Source organism: Bidens hawaiensis, unplaced genomic scaffold, assembly GCF_021521415.1.
Source record: "Bidens hawaiensis isolate Kalapana, Puna unplaced genomic scaffold, B.hawaiensis_p1.1 tig00017681_1, whole genome shotgun sequence".
Classification (NCBI taxonomy): Eukaryota; Viridiplantae; Streptophyta; class Magnoliopsida; order Asterales; family Asteraceae; genus Bidens; species Bidens hawaiensis.
Window position 1 is genome coordinate 74507 of NW_027492671.1, and position 17443 is coordinate 91949.

General features: G+C 35.9%; 1 protein-coding gene across 1 annotated transcript; it reads right to left on the bottom strand.

Annotated features, from left to right (window-relative positions):
- Positions 1 to 2185: 2185 nt before the first annotated feature.
- Positions 2186 to 9174, bottom strand: LOC143554440 (serine carboxypeptidase-like 48). The gene is made up of 9 exons (XM_077044191.1): positions 9044 to 9174; positions 8727 to 8895; positions 8518 to 8637; positions 7898 to 8041; positions 3033 to 3186; positions 2881 to 2967; positions 2555 to 2803; positions 2349 to 2482; positions 2186 to 2275 (listed from the first exon to the last, which is right to left on the bottom strand). Exons 1-9 carry the CDS (start codon positions 9172 to 9174, stop codon positions 2186 to 2188), a joined length of 1278 nt encoding a protein of 425 aa, XP_076900306.1.
- Positions 9175 to 17443: the final 8269 nt, after the last annotated feature.

Sequence of the window (17443 nt, forward strand, 5' to 3'; positions counted from 1 at the left end):
AGCTACCGGTGCGAATTGTTCCTCGAAATCGACTTCGGGGTTGTTACACATAACCCTTTATTGGTAAGGGCTCTCCCAAGGGTGGCATGCTTAACGTGTGTATGCATGCATGTAATCATTCGGTTATGAAATCATACAACTACATCACGATTGTATTGTGTTTCAATTGCAATTGCTCATCCTATTATTGATTGTAACTGAATTAAACTTTCAACATCCTTCTACATCTTTCAAGAGCGAATACATGTTGAACGATCCTAGATCCGAGCTCGTTTATCGACGATTTTACACGCTTCCGCATCTAGGCTTGGATTCTGTTAGTTGCGTTTAAATCCTCGCTTTAAAGTGTATTGTGCAATTGTTCATGCCATTTGATAATAATTGGTCAAGATCTATGATAGAACTACCCTAACCATTTGGTTTTTCATTTATGCCAAACTGAACCTTGACCCTTTTGTTTGGTTGAATAAAACATCATTGTATTTTCGGTAGAGATCCCTTCCCCACTCGATGAGTCATATTATAAAAATATCTAATTAAAAATCATGGCTTGGTGCTATGGTTAACTTGGTTGGTGCTATGGTTAATATGATTGGTCCATGTGACCAATTCACGTACTGTCACTTAAGTTTATTTAATTTGTTTTAGGTTTTTTTATGCTAAAATTTTTAAGCCTTATTAATTTATTTTTTTAGCTTACTGGGTACCATTGATAATGACTGAATTTTGTGTTTAGGATACAGCGTGGACACCGTCGATTCCGGTATTTCGTGCCAGTTCTAGACACAACACAAGGCATAAGTTTTTTTATTCATCCATCTATTCTGGCGAGTTCGCAAATGCAATGCATAGGTTTTTTTTTTTCACTGCACTTTCTTTTGTTTCAAATATGTTAATTTGTTATACGTGAGTGTGGATATATTTATTTTTTGTTTACTTTTGCGAAAAAAATATCTCTCAACTTTTGCGTTGCAATTGGAAAAACTAATGTTTGCTTTAATAATCGATAAACCAAATGACAAGAGATACGTTTCCTTGTTTGCACCATACCTTTCAAATTAGCAAACTTTCATCTTTTCGCACACTAATATCATTGCATAAGTTGTGATGCAAGATCAATTTTATCTCCATTATCAAAACCATATGGATAAAATTCATACAATTTCAATAATTTGTTCGTGTCCCACACTCATATGACTCGTGGATTCCAAATTTGTGACAATATGGGTTTAATTGTTATTTTTCAAAATTAAATTAAATTTTAGCTTGGTAAGATAGACTAAAAAAATTGGGTTTGGCGAACTAGGGGTAGTGCCTCCACACTAGATTGGAAGTTCATTTTTTTCAATAAATATACATATTAATAAAAAGACAAATTACATAAGTTCTAAGTTTAAAGACTAAAAATTTAAATTTCATCATTTTTGTTGTAGTTCCGCTAACCAACAACACGGATTGATCCGAGTCAAGTTGTGAGATTCATCTAGAGGACCTACATTTGTTATTAATTCATGTAATTGGATGTTACCACTTTGAATATTTAAAATATTGTAACTCATAATGATTACCTTGGTTGTTTTGTAAACTTGTTTTTTGTAGCAGTTTTGAAATTGGAATTAAAATAAATGATTTTTCAACTAAAATCGAATCAAATCTTTTCGAATTCGAATTTTAAACTCGAATCGAATCCGTATCCAACTTCAAAATTTCAAAATCCCAGACTTCTTGGAAATGGAAAGCCAGGGGAATGCTACCAACTCCCTTTACTCCCACGTTGGAAAGCATATGAACTTGACTGAACTGAATGACCAGCCTCGGGCCGGGGTAAAAGAAGAAGGGATAAGATAAGACAGTTTTTCGAACACGAATTTCAAACTCAAATCGATTTATGGATGGCTAAGAGTTTGGTCAGAATTAATGTTTGTTTTGTAAATGGCCAGTAATGCAATTGCTATCACTGAATATTTACCTGATAAGTGATAATTATCTATCATGTAATAGAGAGGGCAATTTATGACGTGACTCGTTAATATGACTTGACCCGACATAACGTTAATTCGGTTAGTCTCAGTTAATCAACATTACTTTGCTTATATAGCTCAAGTGCGATGACACATTCTAAAACGTCATAAATTTATAATCATTTGTGTAGATATGTCTTTACACAAAGAAAACAGTCTCTTTTTTACTTAAGTTTTCCATCTATCCACAGCTTTAACATCTGCAATGAAGCCTTTGGTTGATCACTTGGAGCCTGATGTCCAGCATCATGCACCTGCTTGACACAAAAGGTAAATTTTTGAAACCAAGAAAGCTTATCAAACACGCACACACAGGCACGCATGAACCTTCAGGAAAGTGAATGGACCATGGTTCTTTAGCTCTCCGGCTTCTTTCCCGTCTACCATAAATTTGACAACCCTTGCTGCTTCAAATCCCGGTTGACCCAACCATTTCATGGCCTTGACCCATCTATAGCTCCCTGTATATTCAGGTAAACATTATTCATGTTTTCATTTTTGAACTCAGCATATGAAAGAATTAAGAATCTCACCAAGCCAGTTACAAAGAAGATCATATTCTCCCGCGTATACAAGCATCTTAATACCATTCTCCAAAAGCTCCGGAAGGCCAACTTCAAGGTTTCTCATTTTGTCTTCCTTCATTGCGTCAAACACCACTTCACTTATTGAAACAAACTTTACATCCCGCGGTACCCCTAATATTTTTTTCACATATGCCTTATTCAAGAATTCTTGGACTTCAGGTGTTTCAGTACAAGATTGCCTCCTAATATCAAACCATTATCACATAACACAAAATTATATTAAGTTCAGATGTTAATTATGGTTGTAGGATTGTAAGATATTAGAGTGCTTACACAAGTATTGCTAATGTTCACAATCTTCGAAACGATCTTTAAACATAGACGCCAGGCATCAGCGCAGATTTTATGTCCATTTGTCCCTACAAATAAAATGTAATGAACAAATGATTGAAAGAAAATAACAAAATTATTTAAAGTTCATTACCGCATTGATTTACTGCCTTCTCGCACTCAGGCACCATCATCTTATTTATTCTGTTGTAATCTTGTTGGTTAATTAGTTTATTCTGAAGAGCAAAATCAGTAACTGATAAAAACTGGATTTTAGGTTGAGTGAGTTCGTTGCCTATTGCAATTCCCTATTTAAATCATCAATATCATAATCCCATTAGTATAACTGAAAATCCCAAAAGAGTTACAACTTCAAATATGTAACTTAACTAATAGATGGATAAAATCCTCGTCTCTTCTCATTAACCAATGTCAATATATAATACATGGAATCCCCTATTTTAGGGATATATTTACATATATTTGAATTATGAATAACAAGATAATTATCATTAATATACAATACTATTACACCCCCGCAGTCGAAGCGGGAGGTGATCGAATGCTGAGACTGGCTCGGAAGTCATCAAAAAGAATCTTCGGGAGTCCCTTCGTGAAGATATCTGCAATCTGGTAGCGTGTCGGTACATGTACGATGCAAACCTTTCCTTGTTGAACCTGCTCGCGAACAAAGTGTATATCTAGCTCGATGTGTTTCGTTCTTTGGTGTTGCACTGGATTACCCGATAAATATATCGCACTTATATTGTCACAGTACACTAAAGTCGCTACCGATAGTGGGCGATGTAGTTCCAAAAGTAAGTTCCACAGCCAACAAATTTCCGCCACGACATTGGCTACACCTCTATACTCAGCCTTTGCACTAGAACGCGATACGGTCGACTGACGTTTTGACGACCAAGATAAAAGATTATCCCCCAAGTAAACACAATAGCCGAATGTCGATCGTTGAGTGTCTGGGCAACCAGCCCAGTCCGTATCCGTATATGCCCGTAGTGCAAGTGTCCGTGTCGGACCGAGTGTGAGGCCGAGATCCGAGGACCCTCGAAGGTACCGCAAAATCCGAAGTAACGCATTCCAGTGAGAGACCTTGGGTGAATGCATATGAATGCACACCTGCTGGACTACGTAAGAAATGTCGGGGCGGGTAAATGAGAGGTATTGTAGAGCCCCGGCCAAGCTTCGGTAGAGAGTTGGGTCTTCGAAATCGTACCCGTCGTTATCACTCAACTTCGGTTTTGTATCAACAGGCGTGGGTACCGATTTACATGTAGACATACCTGCTCTTTCCAAGATTTCATTCACATAATTACGTTGAGATAAGAACATAGAATCACCGTCTCGTTTGACCGAAATCCCCAGAAAGAAACTAAGCGGACCAAGGTCTTTCATAGCAAATTCTGAAGCAAGTTTGGCCATGATGTGAAGTCTTAGAGCTTTTGAGGAGGTGGTGAGAATTATGTCGTCAACGTAAATAAGAATATAGGCTGTCTCGGATCCATGTTGATACACAAAAAGTGAGTTATCACACCGGCTTTGGGTGAATCCGAGTGTGACAATGAAGTCTGTAAATCTTTGGTACCACGCCCTCGGTGCCTGTTTTAACCCGTATAAAGATTTCTTTAGTCGACATACATGGTTCGGATAATCGCGGTGACGAAACCCCATGGGTTGATGCATATATACTGTCTCATGAAGCGTTCCATATAGAAACGCATTCGTCACATTGAGCTGATGAATCGACCAAGACTGTGAAAGTGCCAACGATATTACCATGCGAATAGTGGCCGGCTTTACGACAGGACTAAACGTTTCCCCACAGACGATACCCAGTTGTTGGTTTCTACCATCACAAACCAACCGCGTCTTGTATCTTTCCAAGGACCCGTCCGACTGAAATTTATGCCGGAATAACCACATACTTCGTATGACATTCATCTGTGGTTGGCGCGAGACTAATTCCCATGTTCCATTTTTGATAAGGGCATTAAATTCCATATTCATTGCTTGGCGCCATTCATGTGTAGACAAGGGAACAGTCGGGTTACGGGGAATTGGGGTGATAACGGTGGTATTTAGGTTGAATTGTTGTTTCGGTTTCGAAATTCCGTCCATGGATCTGGTACGGATGGTGCGGGTAGTAGTAAGTGGGGTTTGCACGGTGGGTGGGTTGGGAATATTTTCCACAGTAGGGATATGATTAATTGATGGGTTTGGGTTGTGGTTGGTTTGGGCCGTAGTAAGTGTGGGGTTAGTATGTGTGGGTTGGGTCGTGGAGGTATTAAGTCTGGGGACTGAGTTTTGAGTTTTGTTAGGTGGTCGGCGACCATAAACTCGCAAAGGAGTTGGTACAGTAGCCGTAGAGGGTGGGGGATCCGATTGGGTAGGTGGATTGTTGGTGGGGGGATTAGGTGATGGAGTGTGGTCTGTGGTTAAGTGCCAATATTGTGGGTGTATTGGGTCGGTTAGAAAGGTGTAAGTTTGAAGTGTGGGTTTGTTTATTGTTTTGAATGGGAATACGGTTTCGTCAAATTTTACGTGTCTACAAATAATTATTTTGTGTGTCGAGAGGTCAAGACACTTGTAACCACGATGTTGGGTAGGATAACCAAGAAAGACACAAGGTTTTGAGCGAGGCTCAAGTTTATGAATTTTGGTGTGAGGAATGAGTGGGTAGCATAGACACCCGAACACTCGAAGGTGGTCGTAGGAAGGTGTCCGTTTGTAAAGTAAGTAAGTGGGGGTTTTAAAATTATGATTTTTACTTGGAAGAATGTTGATTAAATAGGTAGCCACTTCTAGCGGCATGGTGCCAAAGGTTATTTGGTATGTTGGAGTGGGCTAGAAGGGTGCGAATGATGTTGTTGATCGAGCGGATTTTACGTTCCGCTTTACCGTTTTGAGAAGAGGTGTACGGACATGAAAAACGAAAGGTCATGCCGTGTTGGTTGCAAAATGATTGAAAGGATGTATTAGAGAATTCCTTTCTGTTATCACACTGAAACTGCTTGATGTTGCGTTCAAATTGAGTTTAAATTAGTTTATAAAACGTTTGAAAAATGGTGTAAACTTGTGATTTGTTGCAAATGGGATAGGTTCATAGAAAATTTGTCACGTCATCAACAAACAATATATAATAATGATGACCACCGGTGCTAATTACCGGTGATGTTCATAAATCACTGTGTATCAAATCAAACGGTAAATAAACATTAGAAGTAGATTGAACAAAAGGTAGTCTAGTACTTTTTCCCAAAGCACATGGTTGACAAAGTTTTGAATTAACCTTATTACATTTAATAGAACTAGATTTATTTAAAACATGCAATAAATTGGCCCCCGGGTGTCCCAAGCGTTGATGCCAAACATCTTGAGCGAGAGCGGTGAAGGAAAGAGAACGGATTTTAGAGATGATTTGAGGCGTGAGCGGATAGAGGTCCCCAGTACTATTGCTGCGTAGGATACGCGCCTTGGTCTTGAGGTCCTTCACAAGAAAACCAAAAGGGTCAAACTTAATAGAAATTTGGTTATCCGTAGTTAAACGACGAACCGATAAAAGGTTTTTGATAATATTAGGTACAAGGAGAACGTTGTTTAGTTTTAGGGGTGGGAAAGGTGGTGTTAGGGTTTGGTTGCCTTGTCCGACTACGGGAATGGTATTACCGTCATCAACAATTATATTTCGTGAATTGCCATTATTAAAAAAAAATTTGAAATTACCTGGGTTGTTGGTCATGTGGTTCGTGGCACCTGTATCCATGAACCATGGCTGCTCAGGAGGATTAAGGGCCATGGTGTGAAGAGCATGTTCGATGTCGGTGGGAGTGTAGCCGGCGGTATAGGCCTGAGATGGTCTCGGACCGAGAACTCCATGACCGGATGAGTTAGGCCATGAATTTGTCGGGTATGGGCAAGGTGGAGACGGCGCCCACTGCTGCCATTGAGACGCCCCCACACCCGGGTTAGACCACATGCTGGGAAACGGTGCCCATGGATAATACCCGACCTACGGGAAAGACCCGCGACCGCGACTAGCCATATTTCTCCCACGGTCTCTGCCGCGTCCGCGGCTATTACTGCTGCTGTTGACCCGTCCCCTGTCCAAATTCTGGTCGTTTCTCGCTTCTGCACGTTGATCGGAGGGTGCGTTGTTGCTGCCGTTAGAGCTGACCTGTAGGGCAGTGGCTGCCGAGTTGGCGGCATGGAGTGCAAGGGCTGCCCTTTCAGTTTCTTCCTGGCAGAGTTGCGAGCGGCAGTTATTGAAATCAGGCAATGGTTCCTTGTTACGGATCACGGTAGCAATGGTGACGTATTGTTCTGTTAGGCCCCCAAGTAATTTCAAAACCAATTGTGTTTGGGACATAGGAACATCAACATTGTGAAGTTGGTCAGCAAGCATCTTAATCTCTTGGCAATGCAGCCATGTCCTTGAAATTCTCGAATCGTGTGTTGGTGAGCTTAGCCTACAGATATAGGGCACGCGAACTCTTGTTGTCTTGAAAGAGGTTTTCGAGAGCGATCCACGCGTCGTACGCCATGGTGTCTTTCTTGAGAATGGTCCGAAGGAGGTCGGTGGAAATCGTCCCGTATATCCACTGTAGGACGATAGCGTCCAATCTTTTTCAAGAATCTTGTGTTGAGGCTGGGTCTTTTTCTTTGTCTTTGTTAGCAGCCGCAGAGGAGGAAGACGAGGACTGCTGTCTCGGCTCGAGATGGTCAGCGACAAGAAAAGCCGTGCAGTGGATTTTGAATAATTCCGACCAAGTTACGTATTGAGCACTCTCATTATCGAGAGTGATCGGAATGAAGTGATAGGAGAGAAAAGGAAGGAGATCGATTGGCTCTGATACCATAATAGATGGATAAAATCCTCGCCTCTTCTCATTAACCAATGTCAATATATAATACATGGAATCCCCTATTTTAGGGATATATTTACATATATTTGAATTATGAATAACAAGATAATTATCATTAATATACAATACTATTATTAACCTTCAAGTTTAAATGAATTCCGTCTTTGTTCCTGTTCCCATGGATAATGCGCGTAGCCAAAGCTGGAACGAAGTGCCCTCCATATGATTCTCCAGTTATATACAAATCATTTTTCACATAATCAGGGTGTTGCTTGAAGAACTCCTCTTTCAAAAATCAAAAGTGGGTTTTTAAGTTTGGAATTTTGACAATTTTGTCAAAGGGTATTTGTTAGTTGATTGCTTGGACATATATAATTTGATTAAGACTAAAATGATAATCGAAGAGTACATCGAGAATGCACATAAAAAGAAAGGAACACAGTCAAACAACGTCGTGAACGATGATTCTATTGATAAAAGGATCAAATGATCTTGGTAAGTGTTATCATACACCATCACGTCTGATTTATACATAATTTTGGTAGGTAACTGCCTAATGTAACTGTTTTAACTGTTATACGTGCCAAACACAACCGTTGGATATATGTGTCTGTAGCCGTGTGTTTATGTTACCCAACATAAATATTAACCTATCCTAATATAATAACATAAGTATCAGTATCATTACAAATAAGCATAGTAATAATAACAATCCTAATGATGTTTATAATTCTAATTAATTATCAGTTTGCAAATTACCTGTAAGAAATCATACATATCTTCACTCACGCCCTTTTCATCACGTCGAATATCTTTTTTACTAGAGCTGTAACTGAAGCCGGTTCCAGTAGGTTTGTCAACGTATATAATATTGCAAACCTGGCATACCAATTTGAAATTGAAATATTATTGTTACATATTTATCCAATATAGATACTTCAAATAATAAAATGTGTAAAGTAACGGACCTTATCCCAGCCATAGTCATTCCAGACCAGAGACAAATGTTTGGTCAAATGGAACGGACCATTTTCCTCAAAAACAGCTAATGCAGTGCTAGCACCCGGTCCTCCGTTCAACCATATACACACAGGATCATCCTTACCGCTTCTTGATTGAAAAAAATAGTAAAACATCCTGCAAAGTGCAAACATAATTAAAATATAAAATTAGTGTTACTGTTTTATTTTATAATTTTGTTAGCATTTTCTGCATGTTGATGAACCAAGTAAAGAGGCATCTTTGAACTTATTTGTTTGAGGCTAGATAACCAAGAACAACATACCTTGCGCCTATACTGTGGTTAATCTTAACATATCCAGCATCATGAGCCACATCATGAATAGACGCACGTGACTCGCCAAGAACGGGCAGTCTTAGTGATCTTTCAATGGTTCTGGAACAGGGATCACGCATTTCGGATTCAGGAAATGAGAAGGGCAAGTGGCATATGAGGGCAAGGAGAAACAGGAGAAGAACAACTTGGGCCATTGGCAAACTAGAGAGGATTTGAAATGATAAGAGAGAAATGAATTTTTACACAAGTGTGTATTCAACCTTATATAATGTTTTGATATTTATATTTATTTTTTTCCTTTATAATTAGTTATAATGTTCCCTTTTGTTTTATTCAGTTTTTTAGTTTAATTTTAGTTGATTTATCTATCCTCTTATTAGTAGACTTTGATTTGTTCACTCAAAGGCTATAATTTGTAGACGTGAATCAATATTTTTTCCTTTTATTAGGATGGTTATGTATTTTGTTCTTCTTTAAGGAATATTACCAGAAAAAAAGCATTTTTCCTTTATGTGCTCGTAACTTAATTCTTAAGAACATTTAAGTTTTCATCTTACTCCCTAAACGGCTAAACACATCAAATCAAGAGGTTTCATTTTTTTTCTTTTGTCTATCGTTGTGAAAATACGGCGAATATTACTTATGTGCAACAAGTAAAAACAAGAGTGTGGTACCCAACCCTACAATATTATGTGTGCCTAGAAATGAGGTATATGCTTTTTGAACCATTGTATTTGGCTTTTGATGCAAATAGACCAGGCCCGTCAATTTTACTCGTACGCGTAGTACTTGCCTAAACATACCCGTTATCCAATTACCCATAAAATGTTTGTTTTAAGGGCCGGGTTTCTATTAGACCTTCAAACATCACAAATCTGGATAACTCAAACCGATTAACCCGAAAACCAAATACTAAGCCGGGATCAACATCCTTACACTTTCACTTGTTTTTGTTGTTCGTGTGATTTAATAATGTATAAATAATAAAATACTAATTTGGGTTAAGTCACTAGTGTGGATAATCTAATGGTCTATTTAGTATGAAGTAACATAATGAATAGGGAAATGAAATTGATGAATGAATGGAAGTTATATTGGAACACACAAGGTATCAAAATAGGATATTTACCATTCTATGGTCATATTGGGTTAATATATAAAAATGGAATAAATCATTATTTTATGTTGCTTGCTAGACACATAAATGAAATAAATATGACAAAAATATCCCTACCTTAAGATAATTTTTTTTATTAAATTAAAAAGTGGTGATGATAGCGGTGGTGGTTAATAAATAATTTTTGGCTGTAGATATAATAGTGCTTTTTTGTGTATATTAAAAGGAGAGGTATAAGCAAACGTAATTTTAGACCATGTCTTATGGGAACAAAAAAAGTTCGTTAGGCTGAACTAGTTATACATGGAAAAAGCTTGTGGCGTTGGTTAATAACTAAATATAAATTGTGAGTTTTCACAAATTATATGCGATAATTGATTGGTTGTTTATTATCTTACTCAATTTCATTTATCTTCTTTATTGAGTAGTTAAATTAAAATTGACAACATTTCTTTCTTCTAAATTTACAATTTTCCTTAAAAGGGTGAGTACGTGAGAGTTCATGAGACCCACCAAATTTTCTTGATCGTCCAATATTTGTAAAAATTAAAAACGAACAAGTGTCCACACGATTGTTTTTTCGATAAAAGATATTATGTTCCAGTTTCACATCATCTAAAAAAAGCTTGTTAAAAGTAATACATCAAACGTAAGAGAGGAAAAGGTTTTTACATCGATGACGTCTTAAAGTATAAAACCATCGCATTTATTAAACAAAGAATAGTTTCTTTTAAAAACAATATTCTCTTGTAAGGGTTAGGTAATAATAGAAAGTATAATTTTTGTATGAAGGATAATAAGTTATCTAGTCTATGGATTTTGGACACGGATTGTTGAGTTTGTATTAGATCTATGGTGGTTCATGGATATGCTAATTTCAAAGTTTGGTAAGGTTTCATATGGTTATTTAAAAATTTATGGGATTGTTATTGAAATGAGAAAACTTATGATGGTTCATAGACATTTCAATTTCGATTTCAAATTTTGTTTCATGCGGTTTTATTTCTTTATTTATTTTTATGATCTATATAGATTGATTCCGACTTTAGGAATGTTTCATGTAATGTTTCTTTTGATTGTTAATACGAATTTCATATATATACTTTACATGTTACGCTAATCGTTCACGCTTCACAACATGCCTTTCTCATTTTCCTTGACGTCGCCCTTAAAACTCAACTCACTAAATGACAGCCCAAATTTTCAAGTAATCGGCTGCCGTGATCCCGACCATGATAACCCAAAATTCATCAAAACCCACACCAACCACAACCACAAGTGCAAACACCAAATCTATGCCCTAACCAACACAAACCCAATATACCCAAAGCCAACCAACCAAAAAGCCCTACACGAGAACACAACATTTGCATAGCTCGTGTATGTGTCACCACTCAAAGGCTGAAATGCTCCCACGACCCATTACTCAACCATTTACCCCAATCATATGCTCGCGCCTCAAGCCTGCCATGTTCAAGAACTCTTTGATTTCAGACATTTCGTTACAAGACTGCCTCCTAATATCATAACGCTGTCACATAAAACAAAATTATATTAAGTTTGTTTGTTTGTTATGGTTGTAGGATTGTAAGATATTAGAGTGCTTACACATGTATGGCTGATGTTCACAATCTTTGTAACAATCTGTGAACATATATGCTCGGCATCAACGCAATTGCTATGGCTGTTTGTCACTACAAATAAAATGTGATGAACAAATGACTGAAAATAATATGTCAAAATTATTAAAAGTTCATTACGGCATTGATTTGCTGCCTTCTCGCACTTGGGCACCATCATCTTATTTATTCTGTTGTAATCTTGTTGGTTAATTAGTTTATTCTGAAGAGCAAAATCAGGATCTGATAGAAACTGGATTCCAGGTTTAGTTAGTCCATTGCCAATTGCAAATCCCTATTTACATAATCATAATCCCATTAGTATAACTGAAAATCTCAAAAGGGTTACAACTTCAAATATGTAACTTAACCTTCAAGTTTATATAAATTCCGTCTTTGTTCCTGTTCCCATGGGTATATAATGCGTGTAGCCAAAGCTGGAACGAAGTGCCCTACATATGATTCTCCAGTTATATACAAATCACTAACTAATAATACAGGAATATATATATATATATAAACATTATATAATCTGGCTCATGTTGCTGGATATGTTACTAAGCACAGTATAGGCGTATAGTATGTTTTAAAAAAAACATACCGTGTGCCTATACCGTATGAAATGCGTGATCCCAGTTCCAGAAATGTTGAAAGACCATTAAGACTGCCCGTTCTTGGCGAGTCACGTGCTTCTAGTCATGATCTTGCTCATGTTGCTGGATGTGTTAGAACTAAGCACAGTATAGGCGTATAGTATGTTTTAAAAAAAAAAACATACCATGTGCCTATACTGTGCTTAATTCTAACATATCCAGCAACATGAGCCAGATCATGACTAGAAGCACGTGACTCGCCAAGAACGGGCAGTCTTGCTGGTCTTTCAACATTTCTGGAACCGGGAACACGCATTTCAAATTTCGGAAACGAGAAGGGCAAGTGCCATATGAGGGCAAGGAGAAACAGGAGAAAAACAACTTGGGCCATCGGTGAACTAGAGAGGATTTGAGATGATAAGAGAAATGAATTTTTACACAAGTAATGTATTCAGCCTTATATAATGTTTTTATATTTACATATTTATTTTTTCCTTTATTATTAGTTACACTTTTCCTTTTGTTTTATTCAGTTTTTAAGATTAATTTTAGTTCATTTATCTATCATCTTAGTTTTAACTTGTTCACTCATATATAGGCTATAATTTGTAGACGTGAATCAATATCTTTTCCTTTTTTTAGGATGGTTATATATTTTGTTCTTCTTTAAAGAATATATTACCAGAAAAAGGCATTTTTCCTTTATGTGATCGTAACTTAAGTCTAAAGAACATTTAAGTTACCTACAAGAAAAATACCATGTAGGGACGAAACCTATAGGGACTACACTAATTGTTTCTATAGTTCACCCTATAGGAACAATATCTTGTCTCTATATGGTTTTCCTGTTTTTTAAGTTTGGTAACTCTATAAAAAGAACATGTGGTCTCTATAGAGTAAAAGTAATTTCTTTTTAAATAAACAAAATCCTAAAAAAACTTTTGGAAACATGTCATCTCTAAAACATTTAATATTTATATATATATATATTTTATTTTCTTTAATATTGATCAAAATATAAAAAAATAAAAAAAAAACCAAAATATTTTAACTTATAAAGACAACAAGTCGTTTCTATAAAGTTTAAGTAAAAAGAATTTATATTCATTAGGTAGTAAAATTTCCCACTATTTTGAAAAAACAATATTAAAAATAATCTACTCTATAAATACAACATGTCGTCTCGATCTATAAGCCAAATTAGTCATTTTTGTATTTATTTAATCATGATTCTTACCTAAGGAAAGTATTAAAAATATATACACTGAAACATAGAGAGATAACATATTGTCTCTAAAAAGTTTGACTAGTGAAAAATTATGCGGCAAAATTTCCCACAAATCTACCAAATTAATATTTTCAAAATTAATTAAAAAAAATATTTGGCAGACAACATGTTTTCTCCAAAGGGTTTTATGATAAATCGTTTTTTTGTTATTAGTTGATTGGTAAATAACAAAAAATATATATTAAAAAAAGGTCTTCACTTTCACACGGTTTAAATTTGTTTGATTGTTTTTATTCTTGATTGATTAATATAATTAATTCTTTAACTAACACAATAACCCTTATTATTATTAGAAAAAAAATACTATATATTTATGTGTGTGTATGTACGTATGCATATATGTATGTGAATTTGAATATGTATATTTATTTATGAAGTAATACATAAAAATTATCCTCGTGAGACAAGAAGCGCAACATCGCCCATTTGGGTAGGTCCATCGCCTAGCGCTACATCACTCATTTTTCAGATATTTTCATACCCGCGTATTGTGATGGTCTCGTGTTTTATCTATCGCAATGCGCGAAGGATGACTAAATATTATTTTTCATGCTGGTTCTTGTCGTACATATTTGGGTGTTGGTTTCTAATTAATTTTGGAACATCTTTGGTCATTCATGAAAGTTGGGCAAAAGTAGACCGAAAGTTTCAGGGTGTTACAGCAAAACAGTTATTCGGGTGTTGATTAAAACCGAGATCTAAGCCTTGTACGTCAAGAAAAAGAAGAATAATTTGTTCAATTACAATCACAATTGTGATGGTGAGAAAGACAGGGGTAAGTACTAAGAGAACAAGAAATGTAAGACAGGGGTAAGTATCAGGAGAACAAGAAATGTGACCGACCCGATTAGAAATAACGAAACATAAAGGGTCGGGATGACAACTATGTGGTTAGAGAAAGAGACTTTCAGCAACCTAACGAGGAAATAAACACGTCTGTGGTTAGAGAAAGAGAATTTGGGATGTGGACGCGAATATGGCCAAGGTCCAGCAAAAATACGCAGCCGCCATTGAATCAAAACCGAACTTGTTAGATGAATGGTTTCAAGTAGGCTCATGTTGGTTGATAAGTCTGGAAGTAGTGCCACGGTCGAATTAATTGAAGGCAACCTTGGAATCATCTACCTTAATATTTAAGCTAAAATTTATAAATAAATAATCTAATTTCCGAATCAATTCACTCTCACCTCCCATTTCGTCCCTACAGTTTCTCCCTTTCTTCGATTATGATGTCGCAACGCCTACCTTCGCCAAGCTCACCATCATTTATCTAACGCTAGCTCTCATTCACGGTTAAAGATTCTAAATCACATGAGTAATGCCTGCTTGTGTCATGTCCGTAAGTAATGACATGTTATTCTCAAATTAGTATATGTTCGTTTGGGTCTGGTTACTTTCGATTGTGTCTGTTAGAGTCCATTAGTATGTGTTTATAAAAATAACTAGTTTTAGAGCCCGTGTTACATACGAGATAATTCAACTTATAAAATTATAAGTAAAACAAATAATTAAATGGCGTATATGAAAAAAAAATGTATTACATCTATGCTTGTATCTATACAATGTGTACATAAATTGATTTTATTCATATCACAAAATGGTTTTTTTAAATGAACTTAATAAAAAAATGTTCGTGCAAAATCGTACCCGAGAATGTTTCTTTCTATTGAAAAATTCATTCTCGATGTCATATATGTATAATTGAAAGAATTTTGGTTATGAACCAATTTCAAAAATAAGACTTCTCATACGACAGTAGTCCTAACCACTCAGCCTAAATACAAAAGAGGCGTTACCTTTATTGATATATTTATCAATTTACCACCCATCAAAAGAAAGTAGGATATTAAATTGTAATAATGGATAAGCTTCAAGCACTATGAGCTACACCATAAAAAAGATTTGGATAAGTTTCAGAGGGCTTCTCGACTTTGTCATAATGACAACATAAAAAATAACATGTTAACCTATTCAATTTTGTGAATATTTTGTTTCATTTGAGCATAATTTTGCATGACATGCTTCCCATACAATGTACTGATCACTATTGAAGGAAAAATTAATGTTGACATAAATATTTGAAATTTGATAAAAGTTAGAAGCACTGATAGACATGGGGGTGGCATGTCGAAAGTGTTCGCAATCTTTTCTTAAGTTTTAATAGTTGAGGGGGGAAATAGTCAATTTGCCAAATCCCAAACCTTTTGATTATTTCAAAAAATGCCCTTAAAAATAAACTTGAAACCCGAATCATGTTTAAAATTCTAACTTTCATACTTTTGACATTTTAAAGTCAACACTTTGAACTCATAACAAATTTGACGATAAATCTATTTTGCATTCTCAAACTTTTAAAAATACTCAAAATTTTCATTTTTGGCCCGTAACAAAATTTGACCTAAATGTGGTTAACTTGTACCAAACAATCAATTTACCAACTTTTGACCCATAAAATCACATTTAACTTCCACAAAAATCCCAAAACAATTTTCATTTGAGAAACATGATTTGTTGTTGATTTTTAGAATTCACCAAGTATTTGAATATATAGTAAAATAACATGTTAAGATTTATATTTATAAAAATATATAGATATTATATAAATATAGTGTAAAAGAAAAGTGAATAATTATTGATTTGTTACATATATTAGGTTACTCATTTTCTGCATGCGTAAGTTATTACGCACGAAAAGACAGAAGATAGAACTTGAGCTTTCACCACTCTAGTTGCATTATACAAGACTTGCCCAATGGCTATTCAAGGGTGAGAAATCCATTAAATATGTACTTGCGACTTTTTAAAATTTCTATTTCTCATTGTAGATAAACCACAAATGATATTGAATATTGATTGTGCATCTGATATAGCTACATAGAAGTTTATTTGACCGGAAACTTATATACATGTTATTTGGTTGAAGTGATTTATTATGTTTGGGGTTGTGGTTTTATTAACAGGTTTAAATTTGTTTGATTTATTGGGATTTTTGTAAGGCCCCGTTACCGGTAGCCCTACTTTCGTGTTGGATTTACTCATAAACGCAGTTCTAAATATCAGAGTTAATTAAAACGTTCGCGGAATATAAAAGCTTTCATAAAACATTTCATATCAAAACACGTCTTGTCTTAAAACATCATTTTGTCTTTCAAAATAAACGAAACATTTAACTTAAACGTCTTGAGTCTTCCGATGCCAGCCTCTTATTCAGTGCCACGTGTCTCCTCAAGCGAGCTGCCTCATCCTACTCACCTGCGTGCATACTAAAAGTCAGCTACGCTGAGTGAGTTCTAGTTAATCATACACTATACAATACACATAAACTTATATTCTTTCATTCATACTTTCATACTTTCATACTTTCTTTTGTATTAAATTACTTTCATATCTTACGTTATAAAGAGCATTACGCCCTACCTTTCTCGAGTATTATTAGGGCTCGGTACCCTTTTCCTCGAGTATTATTAGGGCTCGGTACCCTCCTTCCTCAAGTATTATTAGGGCTCGGTACCCTCCTTCCTCGAGTGTTATTAGGGCTCGATACCCTCTTTCCTCGAATATTAGTAGGGTTCGGTTCCCTAGTTCTCGAATATTAGTAGGGTTTGATTCCCTCTTCGTTACCATACAACCACCCTTTCCTTCTTTTGTTAACTTTATCACATTCATACACATAAGCATACATATCATACTTACCTTATACTTAACGTTACAACCTGACAGTACGTGCAATATCCGAAGATCGTTCACGTACCGTCAAGCCATCATTCATAC